This window comes from Dendropsophus ebraccatus, chromosome 5, assembly GCF_027789765.1.
Source record: "Dendropsophus ebraccatus isolate aDenEbr1 chromosome 5, aDenEbr1.pat, whole genome shotgun sequence".
Classification (NCBI taxonomy): domain Eukaryota; kingdom Metazoa; phylum Chordata; class Amphibia; order Anura; family Hylidae; genus Dendropsophus; species Dendropsophus ebraccatus.
Window position 1 is genome coordinate 135,421,917 of NC_091458.1, and position 15,924 is coordinate 135,437,840.

Genomic DNA, 15,924 nt, shown 5'->3' on the forward strand with positions numbered 1-15,924 from the left:
AATCGCCTGAACTATTGATTTCTGCAAAAACTATTTAAACGACAGTGACACTTTAAATAGATGTAAATTAAAAATCGATTTATCTTTCTGACAGGTTAATTTGAAAGGGAAAAAAAATCACCAGAGTTCCCCTTTAAGGTTTTTTTTTTTTTCAACTTACAATTTACCATGACCACTAAGTGTTTAATAGTCACTCTGGGGCCAAAGCCTAATAGGACATTTAGGCAGGAATTGGCTGAACAAACCACTCTGTTATGCCCTTTAAGACCACAGGTATCCATTCCTAGGGACCTGTAATTAAAAAAAAAAAAAAAGCACTAAAAGCCAACTAAGTATTAGTTTAATTCAAGTAGATATATTCCATTCTGCATTTCACACCAGTTAACCACAGTCACAATTTGTTAAAGAGAATGACCCAGGGGAGATTATTAGTGATACTGGTGGGAAAGTACAAACCAGATGCAGTAACTGCAAAGCCATCCTATCACATAGGTACAACGAGTGTCAGAGGCCACAAGGTAGCACTTGCCATTTACACACCTTTTACTGTATAAATGTTGCCTGCACACTCTTAGGGTAGAAATATCAATACTTCAATCTTCCTTAGTATTCCTGAAAGTGCAGACCATAATTCACAAGGAACTGGTATTATCAAAGTGCAGATACCAAGTAAGAGCAAATACCGAGTGGCTATTCTGTCTTTTACAAGAATACCGGGTCCTGAATGCAAACCTGTTGCCTCCAAATCCACTTGGAATGCAACACGTTTTGCATAAACGTATGTTATTTGCTAGGAAAATTTAAGATCCTAAAATATTCTGAGAGGCAGGTAATGCTATAAGGCACTCAGGGGCTTGTGTCGCCGATGCTAAGTGCCCAACGTCAATTCAAGAAAAAAAATCAAATGTTAGAGATCAGGCAAGCAGCTCCCGATAAAACAAAATGTCCAAAGGAGCAAAGTAGTAACAGCCATGTCCCAAAAATCTCACAGTTACTGCTAATAAACCTATGTAGGTAGCGTAAATGACTGCTTCAGTCTTCTCACCACTATCCACTGCCTTTAGCCATTTCACTTATTTATTCTTTTTGTTTTTATAACTTTAAATAGCACTGTATTTTTCATCAAACAAGAAAAAAAAAAATAATAGATGTACAATTAAATCTGCTCCTCTCCCCACCCCCCGGCACAAAAGGAACAGTCGCTCAACGCATTAAACTCTGATGCGTTTTACATACTGCAAGTCCGTTTTAAGTCAAAAAGAAAAAAAATATATATTTATATATATCTTTACCTTATGAAGCAGAGAAAGCTTAGCGGCAGAGGAAAGTATGTGCTTTACATACAGACCTTGCAAAAAAGCAGCATAGGGTTGAGCATGGTGTTAGACCACAGCTTTCTCTGCCTATACAAAGCATACGTTTAGGAGGAGGGGGAGATACACTTCTCTAATAAACCATGAATAACTTCAGTGTGAATGGCGGCGTCCCCACCATCCCTCTCCACAACCTGAACAGAATAGTGGAGATGGGATTCTCCATGTGTCCCGAGAACTCTGGCTCACAGCTGAAATCCCTCCATTGGGGCTTCTGTTTGTTGGAAAATGTACTGTTGTTGGGAATCATCCACCGACGGGACAAGCTGAGGGTCATCTTCCTCCACTCCAAAGTAGTGTTCAATCAACTCAAAAGCTTTCTGATAAATTTCCTGATTCTCGTGGCTTTGCAGAAACTCTATTTTATCCAAACCTATAGTGGGAAAAGCAAAATGCAGATTAAATAGGACAATAAATAATCATAGAACACGCACCTATCAGATTACATAAAATATTACTCAATTAATGGAGTTCTGGGGGAATAGATGAGACCATAGTAGGAGTATGTTTGGAATGTACACAGTTGGCAGTTAGTTGCGAAACCCATTCATTTGAAGCGATCCATGTAGGCTATGTTCACACTGTCTACATGGATGACAGAGCAGGATAGGTTTTCTATGAGGATTTGCTGCTGCTTTGGACAGTTCCTGACATGGACAGGGGTGTCAGCAGAGAGTGTCAGACTGGAGAGAATACACCACTTCCTGCAGGACATACAGCAGCTTATAAGTATGGGAATACTGGAGATTTTTAAATAGAAGTAAATAAATCTATATAAACTTTCTGAAACCAGTTGATTTGAAAGAAAAATTTTGAGTACTCCTTTATTCCCACAAAATGGTTAAATAAAAAAAAAATCAAGTCCACAATTCTATCCATGTGAAATCAGCTGCTCTTCAGTGTCCTTCACACTTTTTAGCCTATTTATTCACCTCTCTACAGCTTTGATCTCTTTACTATCTCCAGGCGACATGGTAGCATCTGTATTTCCCAGGAGTGCATTGCATTCTAGTCTTCCTGTGTCCCTCCACTGAGTGGTGTAACAAGTAGTACCTCACACACGTAATGAAGTTTTATAATGGAGGAAATAAGGACAACCCCTTTAAGAGGCCTGTTAATAATGTGCTTCACACAAATATGCATCGAGTGATACATTTTCCTTTTTATCCGGAAAATGTGTCAACCAGAAAAAGTTTGGGAATAATGCTCTTATTATGCCGTATCAATCTTAATATATCACTGAGAGCCCTGCTGACAATGACAACTAGGTGTCCCCTTCTACAGTACACCACTGCAGGCGAGATGGTAAAGCATACAAGAAAGTGGTGGGGGGGGGGGGGGGGGGGGGGAAACAGCTAAATTGTCAGTCTCACCATATGCCTCTTCAATCAGTCCACAGTAAGGATTTATGCCACCTCCCGCTTGCTTTGCATCTTGTTCCCCAAGTCGGAGGATATTTTCTAGTCCGTTCAGAGCTACTTGCACTATTTTTGAATCCATGACAGTTAGTAGATCACACAGTGGTTTGATACAGCCCAGGTCCACCAGGTATCTTAGATATATGAACATAATAAATCATTAATCATCAAACATAAATACATGGTTTTTATGCAATAATATATATATTTATTTTTATTTATTTATTTTTTTTAAGCAATTTTTACCTAATCTGCTCTGAGGTACCCCCAGATGTGGCATTTGTGATGGCCCATGCAGCTTCTTTTCGTGTGCGAAATTCAGCTTTTTGTAAAATCTCAATCAACACTGGAAATATATTGGCATCAGCAACGGCCTGGAAACAAAAATGTATATATATTAATTCTACATTAGAAAGAAAAAACTGCCTTAGTGGTAGTGACTTTTATCCTTCAGAACAATAGGATTACCTAGTTAAATTGTAACATGCCTTAAAAGGAGAAGTTTGGCCAAAAGTATTATTTAATATGTTATTACTGTTGAAAAGCTAGACAAATTCTCGGCTGGGGGGGGGGGGGGGGGAAGATAGGGCTTGGTGCTGGGGATCTCCCTGTTACTACTTCTCCCATAATCTGCTCATACTATGAGCAGATGGGAGCAGTAGTAGTGTCTTTCTGTCCCACTGCAGCAAGCAGGGAAGGAGGGAGGGAGGAGGTAGTAAGATGCACCAGCACACCTCTCCCACCTTACTAGGTGCCCTCCATTTGGGGAGCAAGTGTCTTTGCTCCCCAAATTATTTCACACACATAGTCCATTAATAAAGTGTTGTTTTTACATAACATTATATACTCTTCTTTATACTTTAATACAGTCCATAGACTTTTACATATAGTGCGCCACCTGCTGGACACTCCATAGGAATTACACCTGATTCGTGACGTCACGGTTCTTGAGAGAATTTAAACACTCCATGATCTACTAAATTGAGGGAAATAGCAGTATATGTGCATTTCCCATAATTATTGTACACTAGACATTTTTTTTTAAGAAAAAACATTAGTAAGGGGGACATTAGTAAAAATCACCTAAACTTAAAGGGGTATTCCGGGCTAGGGTCATTTTTATTGCACGGACGGGCCGTGACGTCTCAAGGCAGCTCAGCCATTTAACGGTCATAGCGGAGTCCCCCCTTGGCCACTAAATGGCTGAGCTGCCTTGAGACGTCTTGTCTCAAGCCGCAGCTCGGACCAGGAAGCGGCAGCCGAATGGGAGAACAGGGCGGCGCGATCCGGGACCCAGCGCTGGACCGGAAAAATTACCCCAGAGAACCTCTTTAAACAATATTTTATACTCACATTACCTGTATTTGAGCTCTATTCCCAGCAGTGATATTAGAGATGGTCCAGCAAGCCTCTTTGCGAATAGATTCCTTTGGACTACTCAAAAGATGTAATAGACAAGGAAGAGCGGAGCAGTTTAAGATAACCTGGAAAAACAATAACTTATTAGTCAAGATACACTTGTAGGCGTAACACTTGCACAGATTGGATATAGCAACCACAAAAGAGGGAGACATGGCTGTCACAGGGAAGGACCATCAAGGTAGATGGTTCTGCAGTAGTGATATCCACTCTCTATACATCCATTCTGGATATTGTCTTGAAAAAAATCCCCCTCACCATCTAGTAAAGAAAAATGGAAACCACATATCGGTCTCATTGAAGGAGATCACTGGCATACTATTTTGGAATTGGTTCCGTAACTCTAAGGGTACAAACACACCATATACGCAGCAGATACACGGCAGATCTGCAGCAGCTCTGATGGTGCAGATTTGATGCTGTGTTCAGTTATTTAGATCTAATCTGCTGCGTATCTGCTGCGTATCGCAGCAGTAAATACGCTGCGTATACGGTGTGTGTGTTTGTACCCTAAGTGTGGCAAACTGCAGGTCTCCATCTGTACTTCAAGGTGTAAATAAAACCCCCAAAGTCTTGTGCAACATTGGGTACGGGACTCCAAATGCTAATCACATACACATGGTGTGTGTCCTGTACCTCTCTCTCTATGATGTATTATGTGCAGGTGGATAGATTCCATTGGTCTGTGTTTTAGGGTATGTAGATAATTTGAGACTTAAAGTGTCACTGTCGTTTAAATTTTTTGCAGAAATCAAGAGTACAGGCGATTTTAAGAAACTTTGTAATTGGGTTTATTAGCCAAAAATGCAATTTTATCATGAAAAAGCAGTTTGAAGCTTTCCCCCCTGTCTTCATGGTTCTCTTATGGAAAGGGGAGGGGTTGAGGGAGATGAGACACCAAAACAGGACAACAAAGAGTTAGTTTACAGCTACATCACCAGGCTATCTCCTCTGAAGTCAACACTGACCTCTCTGACCTCTGAATACTGGCTTTCACACAGGTCCTGCTGTGTTATCCTTTGTTCTCTGCTGGCAACTAATCTCTCTCCTTCCTCCTCCCCTCTCCATAGGTTACACAGGGCTCGACTGATGTAAATAAGACGTGATTTCCTGATAATGAGCAGTGAATGAGAGAGGGGGGGGAGGGGGACCTGGGGAAAGTCTTTTTTAAATGCAGATAATGGCATATTTGCCTAATAAACCCATTTACAAAGTTTCTTAACATCGCCTGGACTATTGATTTCTGCACAATAAAAAAAAAAAACAGTGACACTTTCAACCCTTTGAGGACCAGGCTCTAAATGACCCAGTGGACCGCGCAAATTTTGTTCTTTGCGCTTTCGTTTTTTCCTCCTCCCCTTCCTAAGAGTTCTAGCACTTTCAGTTTTCTACCTACAGGGCCATGTAAGGGCTTGTTTTTTACAGGAATAGTTGTACTTTGTAATGGCGTCTTTCATTATACCATAACATGTATGACGGAACCCCAAATATATTATTTATGGAAATATAAATTGGGGAAATCGTAAAAAAGAATGCAATATTGTAACTTTTGGGGGGTTCCTGTGTCTACGTAATGCACTATATGGTAAAAGCGACATGATACCATTATTCTATAGGTCAGTCAGAACACAACCATATGCAGGTTACACAGATTCTCTAATGTTACTTTTTTTTGGCAATTAATTATTAATAAAATGGGCCTATTGTGATGCTTATAGCGCTTTTACTTTTTCACCTACGGGGCTGTATGGGGTGTCATTTTTTCCACCATGATCTCTCGTTTTTATTAATACCATATTTGTGAAGATCGGACGTTTTGATCACTTTTTATAGATTTTTTTTTTATATATAATGTAACAAAATCGGTAATCTGCGCCCTTTTACCCCTCTTTTCGTGTACGCCGTTCGCCGCTCGCAATGACGCTTGTTATATTTTAATAGATTGGACAATTACGCACGCTACGGTATATTATATGTTTATTTATTTTTATATGTTTTATTTATATAATGGGAAAGGGGGGTGATTTCAACTTTTATTGGGGGAGGGGCTTTGGGGTAGTGTAATAGTGATTTTAACTTTTTTTTCCTCACACATTTTAAGTCCCTTTGGGGGACTTTTACATACACTACTTTGATTTTTATCTCTGATCACTGCTATGCCATAGGCATAGCATTGATCAGTGTTATCGGCGCTCTGCTCATTGTGCCTGCCTGTTTAGGACGTACCGGTACGTCCTAAGTCGTCTAGGGGTTAAGCTTCATTCACACATTGCGATATAGGTTCCATAAGCCAACTGTATATCACAGACTGAACTCTTGAGCTCTTACAGTGAGCTTGGGAACAGTTGAAGATCTACGTTACTGTACTGACTCAGTACAGTAGTGTAGTGCCTAACTGTTTTGGAGTTTACCGCATCATAATATGGGGAAAACAACTGCAATGAAAGGGAGTGTAAGGAAAGAAGTGTGAGATACGCTGTATGCCCAGAACATGCATAATATATGCCCATATGGATGTTATGGAACACTTGGACAGGTTTTCATTATTAGGTGCGGAAAACCTGTACAGGACCTTTATCCAGAATAAGTGCATTGTTAGCTAGCAAGTTGTGGAGTAGTGTTCCTCACCTGTGTCTGGATGTCATCTCCTGTGACGATGTTTCCTACGGCTCTCAGTGCAGGGGAAGCTACTTTGTAATCATTGTGCCTAGGTATAGAAAAAAAAAATAGAAAAAGGAAAGTTGCTATACATGTATCGAAGAAAAAGAAGTGTATAAAAATCGAAGGCCTATTCTCAGACTACCCCATCAATATTACACCTTCCTTCATTTATCCTTTTTGAGAGACCAGACAAACCCTTTAAGGGGGTTGTCATCCACAAGCCCAGTCTGCTGAATCCTATGCAATGATCCATTATCGCTCACGTGGCCATCCATATCCCCTGTAGTATGAATATTACATTACAGGCACCAATTTAGATTAACGCAAATCTGTCACACACCCCAAACGGGAAAGCAGCTGTCAGCTCTGTTGTACACATCCACCTTCATAAATTGTGTCAGCTTCATGGTGGGTAGTGTCAAAGAGGCATGGCCTAAGCCACCCCTGTGCCATAGTACCACAGCCACAATTTAGTATCTGTCTTGCTGGCGCTGTGTACAGCACATGCACTGTGAGACACTGACATCACAGCCTCATACCAAGCTGGTATGGCACCCACCATTCCCTATGCATGTAGGTGGGAAGAAGTGGGGGGTAAATATCAAAGAGGTGCTGCACTAATAGGCCACCCTAAGACACGCCTCTGACACTTCACACCAAGGAACAAAGGTGTTTTCTTACGGAGCTAAAACACTGACAACATATACCCATAGGGGGAGATTTATCAAAGGGTGTAAAATTTAGACTGGTGCAAGCTGCCCTCAGCAACCAATCACAGCTCAGCTTTCCTTTCAGCACTGCCTAAAGCTGAGCTGTGATTGGTTGCTGTGGGTAGTTTGCACCAGTCTAAATTTTACACCCTTTGATAAATCTCCCCCATAGTCTCTAAGTCTTCCAAAATTGTATTTTTCACCAACTCTCCAATTGGTAATGAAGACCATAGATCAAAGCTGGAAACTTTTAGGCTGCGTTCACACCTACCGTATCTGCAGCGGATTTCACGCTGCGGATTCGCAGCGAGATCCGCTGCAGATCCAGTCCCATTCATTCCTATAGAACACATACTCGCAGCGGGATTGACATCTCGCTGTGAGTATGTGCTTTAACCCCCCACCGCCCGCAGCCCACCTCCGAGAGCATACATTACCTGCTCAGTGACATGGCTGCATGTCAGGCTCCCGGCTCCGGTCTTACTCAGCCAATCAGTGTACAGCAGCACTGATTGGCTGAGCGGGACCAGAGCCGGGAGCCCGACATTCAGCCGCGTCGTCGAGCAGGTAATGTATGCTCTCGGCAGCGGGGGGTTAAAGCACATATTCACAGTGGGATGTTAACCCCGCTGCGAGTTTGTGCCCTATAGGAATGAATGGGACTGGATCTCGCTGCGAATCTGCAGCATAAAATCCGCTGAGGATCCAGTAGGTGTGAACGCACTTTTAGGGTATGTTCAAAGGGTAAAACAGGTGGAATTCCACGGCGGAACTTTCAGTGTGCCAAAGCCTGTCTATGGAAGAGCGCGTGCTCTTCCGCAGCTGTCACATGTCACTTCTTTGGGCGGAGAGCGGCGGCAGCAGAGTAGCGCGCAACCTCTCATCTGGATTCTCCGCCGCGGAATTCCACTGTATTTGCTCAGTGTAAACATACCCTTATGCCAGTATCAAACAACGGCTAGCTTATCCACTCTATGGGCTATTAACAATTGCCACCAATCAGCTGTTCAGTACCCACACTACAGTGTAAAAAGAACTAGAAGCAGTTGGCTCTATACGCGGTGTAGCGGTGGCACAAGGGTATAGCAGCCTCAGTCCCTATTGAAGAGAACAGGGGTCAAGGCTGCAGTACACAGAGTGTGGTTCTGGATCAGTTCTCACTGTAGTGTGAGCGCTGAACAGCTGATCAATGGAGGGGCCTTTTTATTCCAGAAAACTTATGCCAGAAGTCTTCATATTATATGCTAGATATTTAACTGTATTTATAAACACAGTATTAAACACAGATGCAAATGTTGTGCATATTAAGTCAACAGCCAAGTGTTACTACAGAGTATTCTACACTCACATTAAGAGCTCCACCAGCCTGCGGCAAACACCTGAATCAATCACTGCTTGGATCTTCTCATTAGGACCATCAGAAAGGTATGAGAGTGCCCAGCAAGCATCTGCCAATAAGTCCGAGTCACTGGTGAACACGAGACGTGATAATACAGGAAGACACTGAGACACCTAGAATGAGCAGAATGAAACATGTAGTAAAATTCCAGGGAGATGTGTCAGGATATGTCCTCAATACAAAAAAATATATATAAAAACCTTATCAAAGTCTGGAGCTGGGCTCTTTCCTCGACACAGGTTAGACAAGGCCCATACAGCATTTCTGATCATAGTAAGACGGCTTGATTTGGTGAGCAAACTAGAGTAATAAATGACATAAAAATTGTAAAATATATCACGTAACCACAATCTTATATACTCAGTTTAGCCTGACTGACCTGTATAATGTACTTACTTAAGAAGTGGAGGCAGGATGTCACAGCTCAACACATAGTCTCGGCACACTGAGCTGTCACCAGCGATATTGCCCAGGGCCCACACCGCCTGTGGTGGAAACGCACAGTAAGTTACACTTATTTCTGGAAAACTCACCAGAAGAGAGACATAAAACAAGGAGAAGAGACAAAGATGTTATCCAAACCTGCTCCTGGACGTCCTCATAGTCAGAGTTTAGCAACTGGATAAAGATTGGCACAGCTCCTGCTTCTATCACAATCTTTGTCTGTTGTGAAGTGCCCGAAGCGATGTTCGTCAAGGCCCAGGCCGCTTCAAACTGTTACACGAGATGACAATTAATACTTCTGTGTGGCTCAATATCTAACAATCTGCTTGTCTCTACTTAATGCACATACCTGTAATGTATAGTTGTCACTCCTTTTGAGGAAGTCCACAAATCGCTCTACCACCCCAGGGGCATTGATCACTTCATCTATAGGGGGATTCGGTTCTACAACAAAGTGATAAAAGAATAGGTAAACTTCCTTTTTGTAGTTATTGATACCTAGGAATGAGCAAATTTACAGTAGAAACAAAGTGAATTGCTTCATTAGGATTGGCCGGCAGCTTGTCTGGCTGCTGGCTTTGAAGTCTGTGCCACTCCTCCTCCGCGGATGCCATGAAAAGCTGGATCCAGTCCTGGGAAACTTCCTTTTCCCAGCACCCTGAGCTGCACAGACTTCAAAGCCAGCAGCCTGACAAGCTGCCGGGCGATCCCAATGAGGAGCTTGGCTTCGTTCCTACTGTAAATTGGCTCATCTCTAATTTAACATATATTAACATAAGCATCTCACAACTAGTCCAATGTGTTCACACCTTTAGATAGCAACTTTCGAAATTTCTGAGTTGTAGCCAACTGCATGTCAGGGTCATCGGACAGCAGTAGTTCAACCATTTCCCGGGTAATCACTCCATCCTATGAGGAAGCAGAATAAAATTCAATGGACAACACAAACTACTGTATAAAACAACTTAACAGGTGCTGAACTAATACATTCTAGAAATGTAGACTATCTGGCTAACAGCCTTGCAGGATTTTAGGTTGTTAAGTAGCAGAGCTGTGTTGGAAATCTGATTAGGCTGGGTTCACACTGTTTTTGCAATCCGTTTCTTTCATCCGTTTGCAAACGGATGAAAAAAAACGGATGCATTTGTGTGCATCCGTTTTTCCATTGATTTCTATTATAAAAGAAACTGATCAAAACGGATCCGTTTTTTTTAACGGACACAAAATTTGTGTTGACACTACTTTTGTGTCCATTAAAAAGAAAAAAAACAGATACTTTTTTTTTCATAATAGAAGTCAATGGAAAAACGGATCAAAACGGATGCACACAAATGCATCGGTTTTTTGCAAAAAACGGATTGCAAAAACAGTGTGAACCCAGCCTAAGCAGAATTTCTAGATTAACCTTTTTTTTTTAGTGGACACAAAAAACTGGTTGACCAGATTTGTGTATGCTAAAAAAACTGATGTGTTTGAATCAGTTTATCATAATGGAAGTCAATGAAAAAACAGATCAAGATCCCTTTCTTTTTTTTTTTGCATTAAACGAATTGCAAAAACACAGTGGGAACCCAGCCTAACTTGCTTAAGATTAATTTACTTTCACAGCATTTTATAAGGAACGGTCTCCTGTACTGAACATACCCCAGAATTGGTAGAGCTGACATAAGAGTCCATCACAGGCCCATCAAACATGGATGCATCTTCAGAAACCAGTTCCACATTACGACGCTTGAAAAGCTACATGAAGAAAAAAAAATTACTATTATATTAAAGCTTTGTTTCTTTAGGTCACGGTCACTGGATGTTTTTACGTCTATGCATACACTATGCATAGCCATATGCACCGATTTCACTGTAATAGGCAACATAGGTAAGAGGCAACATTACAAAAAGGAATATGCTACCTTTACTATGGCGCTCTGTTTTTATAGTTACCATTTTATTTGGGCTAGATAGCCTGGTTGGTGCACTTGGGATGGTACTTTACCCGAGTGCGCCGCTGTAAGAACAGCTTCTATTCTGGTAAACCAAGCCCATCCATGAGTTACATGATCTACAATTCATGTGATTAGACAACTTCTTAAAATGAGGTTTTCTTCAGGTGAGACATCTGCTTTATTCCTTATAATTAGCTGCCCCCCACGCGCACACAGGCACGGATGATAATAATGGAGATCAAATGTCCTCTGGGTGAATGAAGTGATCAACCACTGCTTTAATTATTGTCTATGGGCTTCCAAACATAGAGATTTTTTTTTTTTATTGGTGGCCTCTCTACAGAACAGGATTACAATATCCGATCATAAGGGTCTAATAAATAAGCAGGGGAGGTCATAGGCTGCATATTTGCTATTTACTTTTTTATAGGTTTGCCTGTTTACTATATGAAATACAATGCTATACATCTGGCCACTAGGTGTCTCACTTACTAGAAAACTGAAGTTGAGGCTTTGCGCGGCTGTCAGTACACCAGTGTGAACTTGCAAATAGTATCGGAGCTCCCGACGGCATATAATCATGAAGAGAGGAGCTCCGAGATTTACCCCGCAGGACATACTACGGACAGTCTGCAGAGAACATGTGAACACACCCTTTTTATGTTTGCTGAGGTTTTTTTTTTCTACATGTGATGACAGGTACACTTGTAGGCAATCTATAACATCAGGCACTTATCGGTGGGGTGCAAACACCCGACACCAATCATCTGTTTGGCGCCCGCACTACACAGAGTTCGTCTCCGTTCACTGTGTAGCGGTGACGAACTGTAACTGCATCCTGTTCAAGTGAATAGGGGCTGCGCTCCAGTTACAGGTTACACAGTGTAGCTTTTATGGGCTATAAATGTCAATCATGGTGGAGGACCAACCTCTGGCACCAGAAGTAATTACTTCAATAAGGGGACACTTCATACAGCTCTATGCAAGATCAAAAATATAGAATACATTTTACAATGAAAATACAGGAAACTTCTAACCTGCTGTTCCCGCTTCTGCTTGCGGAGCTGGATCCCTTCCTCTTCACGCCGTCTGCGCATCTCCTCAGGGTTTAGAGCCTTGTTCTTGTAGCTCTTCATGCGACAAGTGTCCTTCCCGGGGCTCGCTATGGAATCTGGAAGAAAGAAGCCATATATATTAACATTTTACAATACAATTTATTTTACATATGAACCATTTTTTAATCACAGTTACTTATAGCTAGCCGTTTTGCTAAACATATATAACACAAATTCTATACAAATATGGGTGAGAATTAAAGGGGTAGTTCAGCAAAAAAAAAAAAAAATCTTTGAAATCAATTTGTAATTCACTTCTATTAAAAGAATATCAAGTCTTCCAGTACTTATCAGCGGCTATAAGTCCTGCAGGAAGTACTGTATTCTTTCAAATCTGACACAGTGCTCTCTCCAGGAACTGTCCAGAGCAGTAGCAACCCCCCCTAGAAAACCTCTTCTGCTCTCCAGACTGGAAAGAATACTATAAATTACAAATCTCTGGCACTTTCTGCCACCAGTTGATTTGAGGATTTTTTTTTTTTTTGCTGAACTACACTCTTAATCCACAAAATTCCCACTGTCACAAGATATAATCACAACTAATTCACCGGTCTTATTTTATTTGGCTTTAGGAAATACTGGTATGTAAAAGCAATCCCTTCTATAATAAATCTTTGTGGCATGTATGTACTAGATATTCTTGGATGATAATGTGACATGTCATGACTATGCACTCCAGAAGAATGTACACTGTCCTGCTGGGAACAATGTTTCAATAAAGTGCATTCTGATTTTTTTTTTTTTTAAAGCAACCCCTTGGCATTCAGTTGTGAGCGGTAGCTTCCACTAGCAGGGCAGGGTCATGCACAAGCCGACCTGTCCGGTCCCCACATAGTGCTGGGTGAAGCGACTGACGTGTGCAGGCACTGAGCAGACACTTCCTGGTTAGGGCTGCTCCACTAACCACACACAGTGCTCAGCAATGCTGCGGTGAGGACTGTGTCAGTGTAGTCTGTGTGAGTTATTTTAATCTTTCACTGTCTCCATTAAAAGGTCTTCCCCTATCCATAAGATAGGCAACAATAAGCTGATTGGTGGGGGTCCGACCAACAGAACCCCAACAGTTTCTGTAATAATTTTTTTACTGATCTCAGTGACTCTTGTGTTGTGAATGTAGTGCACCGTGTGTGCCCAGCCACCTCGCCATTCATTCTCTATGGGACCGCCAAACACTGAAATGATCAGCGGCTCCACAGAGAAGTCGTCGTGCACAAGTTCCGCACTCCATTCATTCCATGAACAATCATGTTCCCATTCTGCCCCCTCATAAGACCTTATTATATGAAGCAATTATCGGCCAATAATCGTTTTGTGTAATAGAAGACAACGATCAGCCGAGATGCTGAAACGCCAACGATCTGCTGCCATCGCTCCGTGCAATAGGAACAGAGTGCTACTATCTTCTATGGGCTGATAATAGCCCAGGCCGCCCCCCCCCTCCCCTCTCTTACCAGCTCCTTCTAGCTCTATGTCGGCGTGTGTAATAGCGCCAGCAGAGGGGGGCAGGGGAACGAGGAGCAAGCGAGCGCTGACCTGACAGGACGGCACTCGCTTCCTCTCCGCATCGCCCCGTGTAATAGGGACTTTAGGCTGCCTTTACACAGAGCAAATTATCTGACAGATTATTAAAGCCAAAGCCAGGAATGGTTTTGAAAAAAGGAGTGCTCTCAGTCTTTCCTTTATGACCTGTTCTCTGTTTATAGTCTGTTCCTGGCTTTGGCTTCAATTATCTGTCAGATAAATCTGTGTTTGTTAAGGCACCCTTAAACATTTATACCTACTAAGCCACAAACTTAAAAATGTTGAAAGCTGAACGGGCTTGCCGAACCCTAGAGAACACCATTCCACTGCTTTAGGTAGTGACCTCCCTGACCTATCGGATACGGACAGCTCTTTTAAAGGAAAAGTCCGATGAAAATTTTTATTAAAGTATTGTATTGCCCCCCAAAAGTTATACAAATCCCCAATATACACTTATTACGGGAAATGTATATAAATTGCTTTTCTCCCTGCACTTACTACTGCATCAAGGCTTCACTTCCTGGATAACATAGTGATGTCACGACCCGACTCCCAGAGCTGTGCGGGCTGTGGCTGCTGGAGAGGATCATGGCAGGGGAACACAGGGCGCTGGAGGAACACTGAGCATCCCTCTGCCATCATCCTCTCCAGCAGCCACAGCCCGGACAGTTCTGGGAGTCAGGTCGTGACATCACCATCTTATCCAGGAAGTGAAGCCTTGATGCAGCAGTAAGTGCAGGGAAAAAAACTCTTTATAAGCATTTCCCGTAATAAGTGTATGTTGGGGATTTGCATAACTTTTGGGGGGCAACACAATAATTAAATAATGATTTTCGCCGGCCTTCTCCTTTAAATAAGTTTATCTATTGTCACTCAACCGTCCCTACAACTCTAGTCTAGGTTGCTACAACAGTGTAGGCTGCAGCTAATGTTAGTTGTCTGATAGGGATCACAGGTTTCTAACAGTCTCCTGTGTACAGTACAATCCCTGTCCGTGTACAGCAGGGAGAGGGAACCTTGGCTCTCCAGCTGTTGCAAAACTACAACTCCCATCATGCCTGGCCAGCCAAAGCTTTATGGGAGTTGTAGTTTTGCAGCAGCTGGAGAGCCAAGGTTCCCTCCCCCTGCTGTACAGAATACTAGGTCAGTTCACTATGGCAGAGTATTTATAGAGCTGTATGTGGCCCAGGGCCTGTAATGTACCATGGGGGGCTCTCAGCTCTATAAGGGAGGATTCACATTTCAGCTGACCCACACAGACAGGAGCTGCCCCCTCAGACGGTATTCACACCAGGGATAAGACGCAGCGGTACAGCACATACAGACGTAGCTGAACGCCCGAGTACTAGGAAAGCAGCGTCCAGCTCCACCATAGAGATGCTGGCCCACTGAGACTCCTTCCCGAGCGGAGATATGTAGCCCGGGAAGTGCCACACTATATACCATCATATCACCGTCACGTGTCCATTCACCCACTACTATCCCGTCCCCACAGCTCACCCATGCTGCCCCCGGTGTGTCAGGGCCTCTCCCGGCTCCTCAGGGACAATATGTCTGACCAACGGAAGCCTCGGAATGTCAATCTAAGGCGCGGAACGAATTTGCGTAAGTAAACGTCACTAAAGCTTCTACGTGCGTGTCACGGCGACGCACGACGTGCGTTCCATCTTCTTAAAGCGACAGGGTTCTATTTAGAGCTTTTACAGTAAAGATACGCGTTTTTCAAGCTATGTCTTTAGAAGTGAAAAGCCTGATGATAATCTTTTCTTCAGGGAAAGGGAATTCGATGTGTGCTGGATTCTTTGGCAGTCAGCGGGTTCCTGTAGAGGGCGCTACCACACAAGAAATCTGTGAAAAATGAAGTTGAATCTGATTGGTTGCTAGGGGCAACTGAGCCAGCTCTACTTTAGAGCTGCTACTGAAT

At 42.6% G+C, this 15,924-nt stretch overlaps 1 protein-coding gene across 1 annotated transcript; it reads right to left on the reverse strand.

Moving 5' to 3' along the window:
- Nucleotides 1–318: 318 nt before the first annotated feature.
- KPNA6 (karyopherin subunit alpha 6) lies at nucleotides 319–15,577 on the reverse strand. Its single transcript, XM_069972529.1, has 14 exons — nucleotides 15,501–15,577; nucleotides 12,402–12,535; nucleotides 11,069–11,164; nucleotides 10,234–10,333; nucleotides 9,774–9,868; nucleotides 9,563–9,694; nucleotides 9,377–9,465; nucleotides 9,181–9,280; nucleotides 8,930–9,093; nucleotides 6,839–6,917; nucleotides 4,150–4,275; nucleotides 3,038–3,165; nucleotides 2,747–2,925; nucleotides 319–1,746 (listed from the first exon to the last, which is right to left on the reverse strand). The coding sequence occupies exons 1-14, from the start codon at nucleotides 15,502–15,504 to the stop codon at nucleotides 1,559–1,561; spliced, it is 1,614 nt and encodes a 537-aa protein (XP_069828630.1). The 5' UTR covers nucleotides 15,505–15,577; the 3' UTR covers nucleotides 319–1,558.
- Nucleotides 15,578–15,924: the final 347 nt, after the last annotated feature.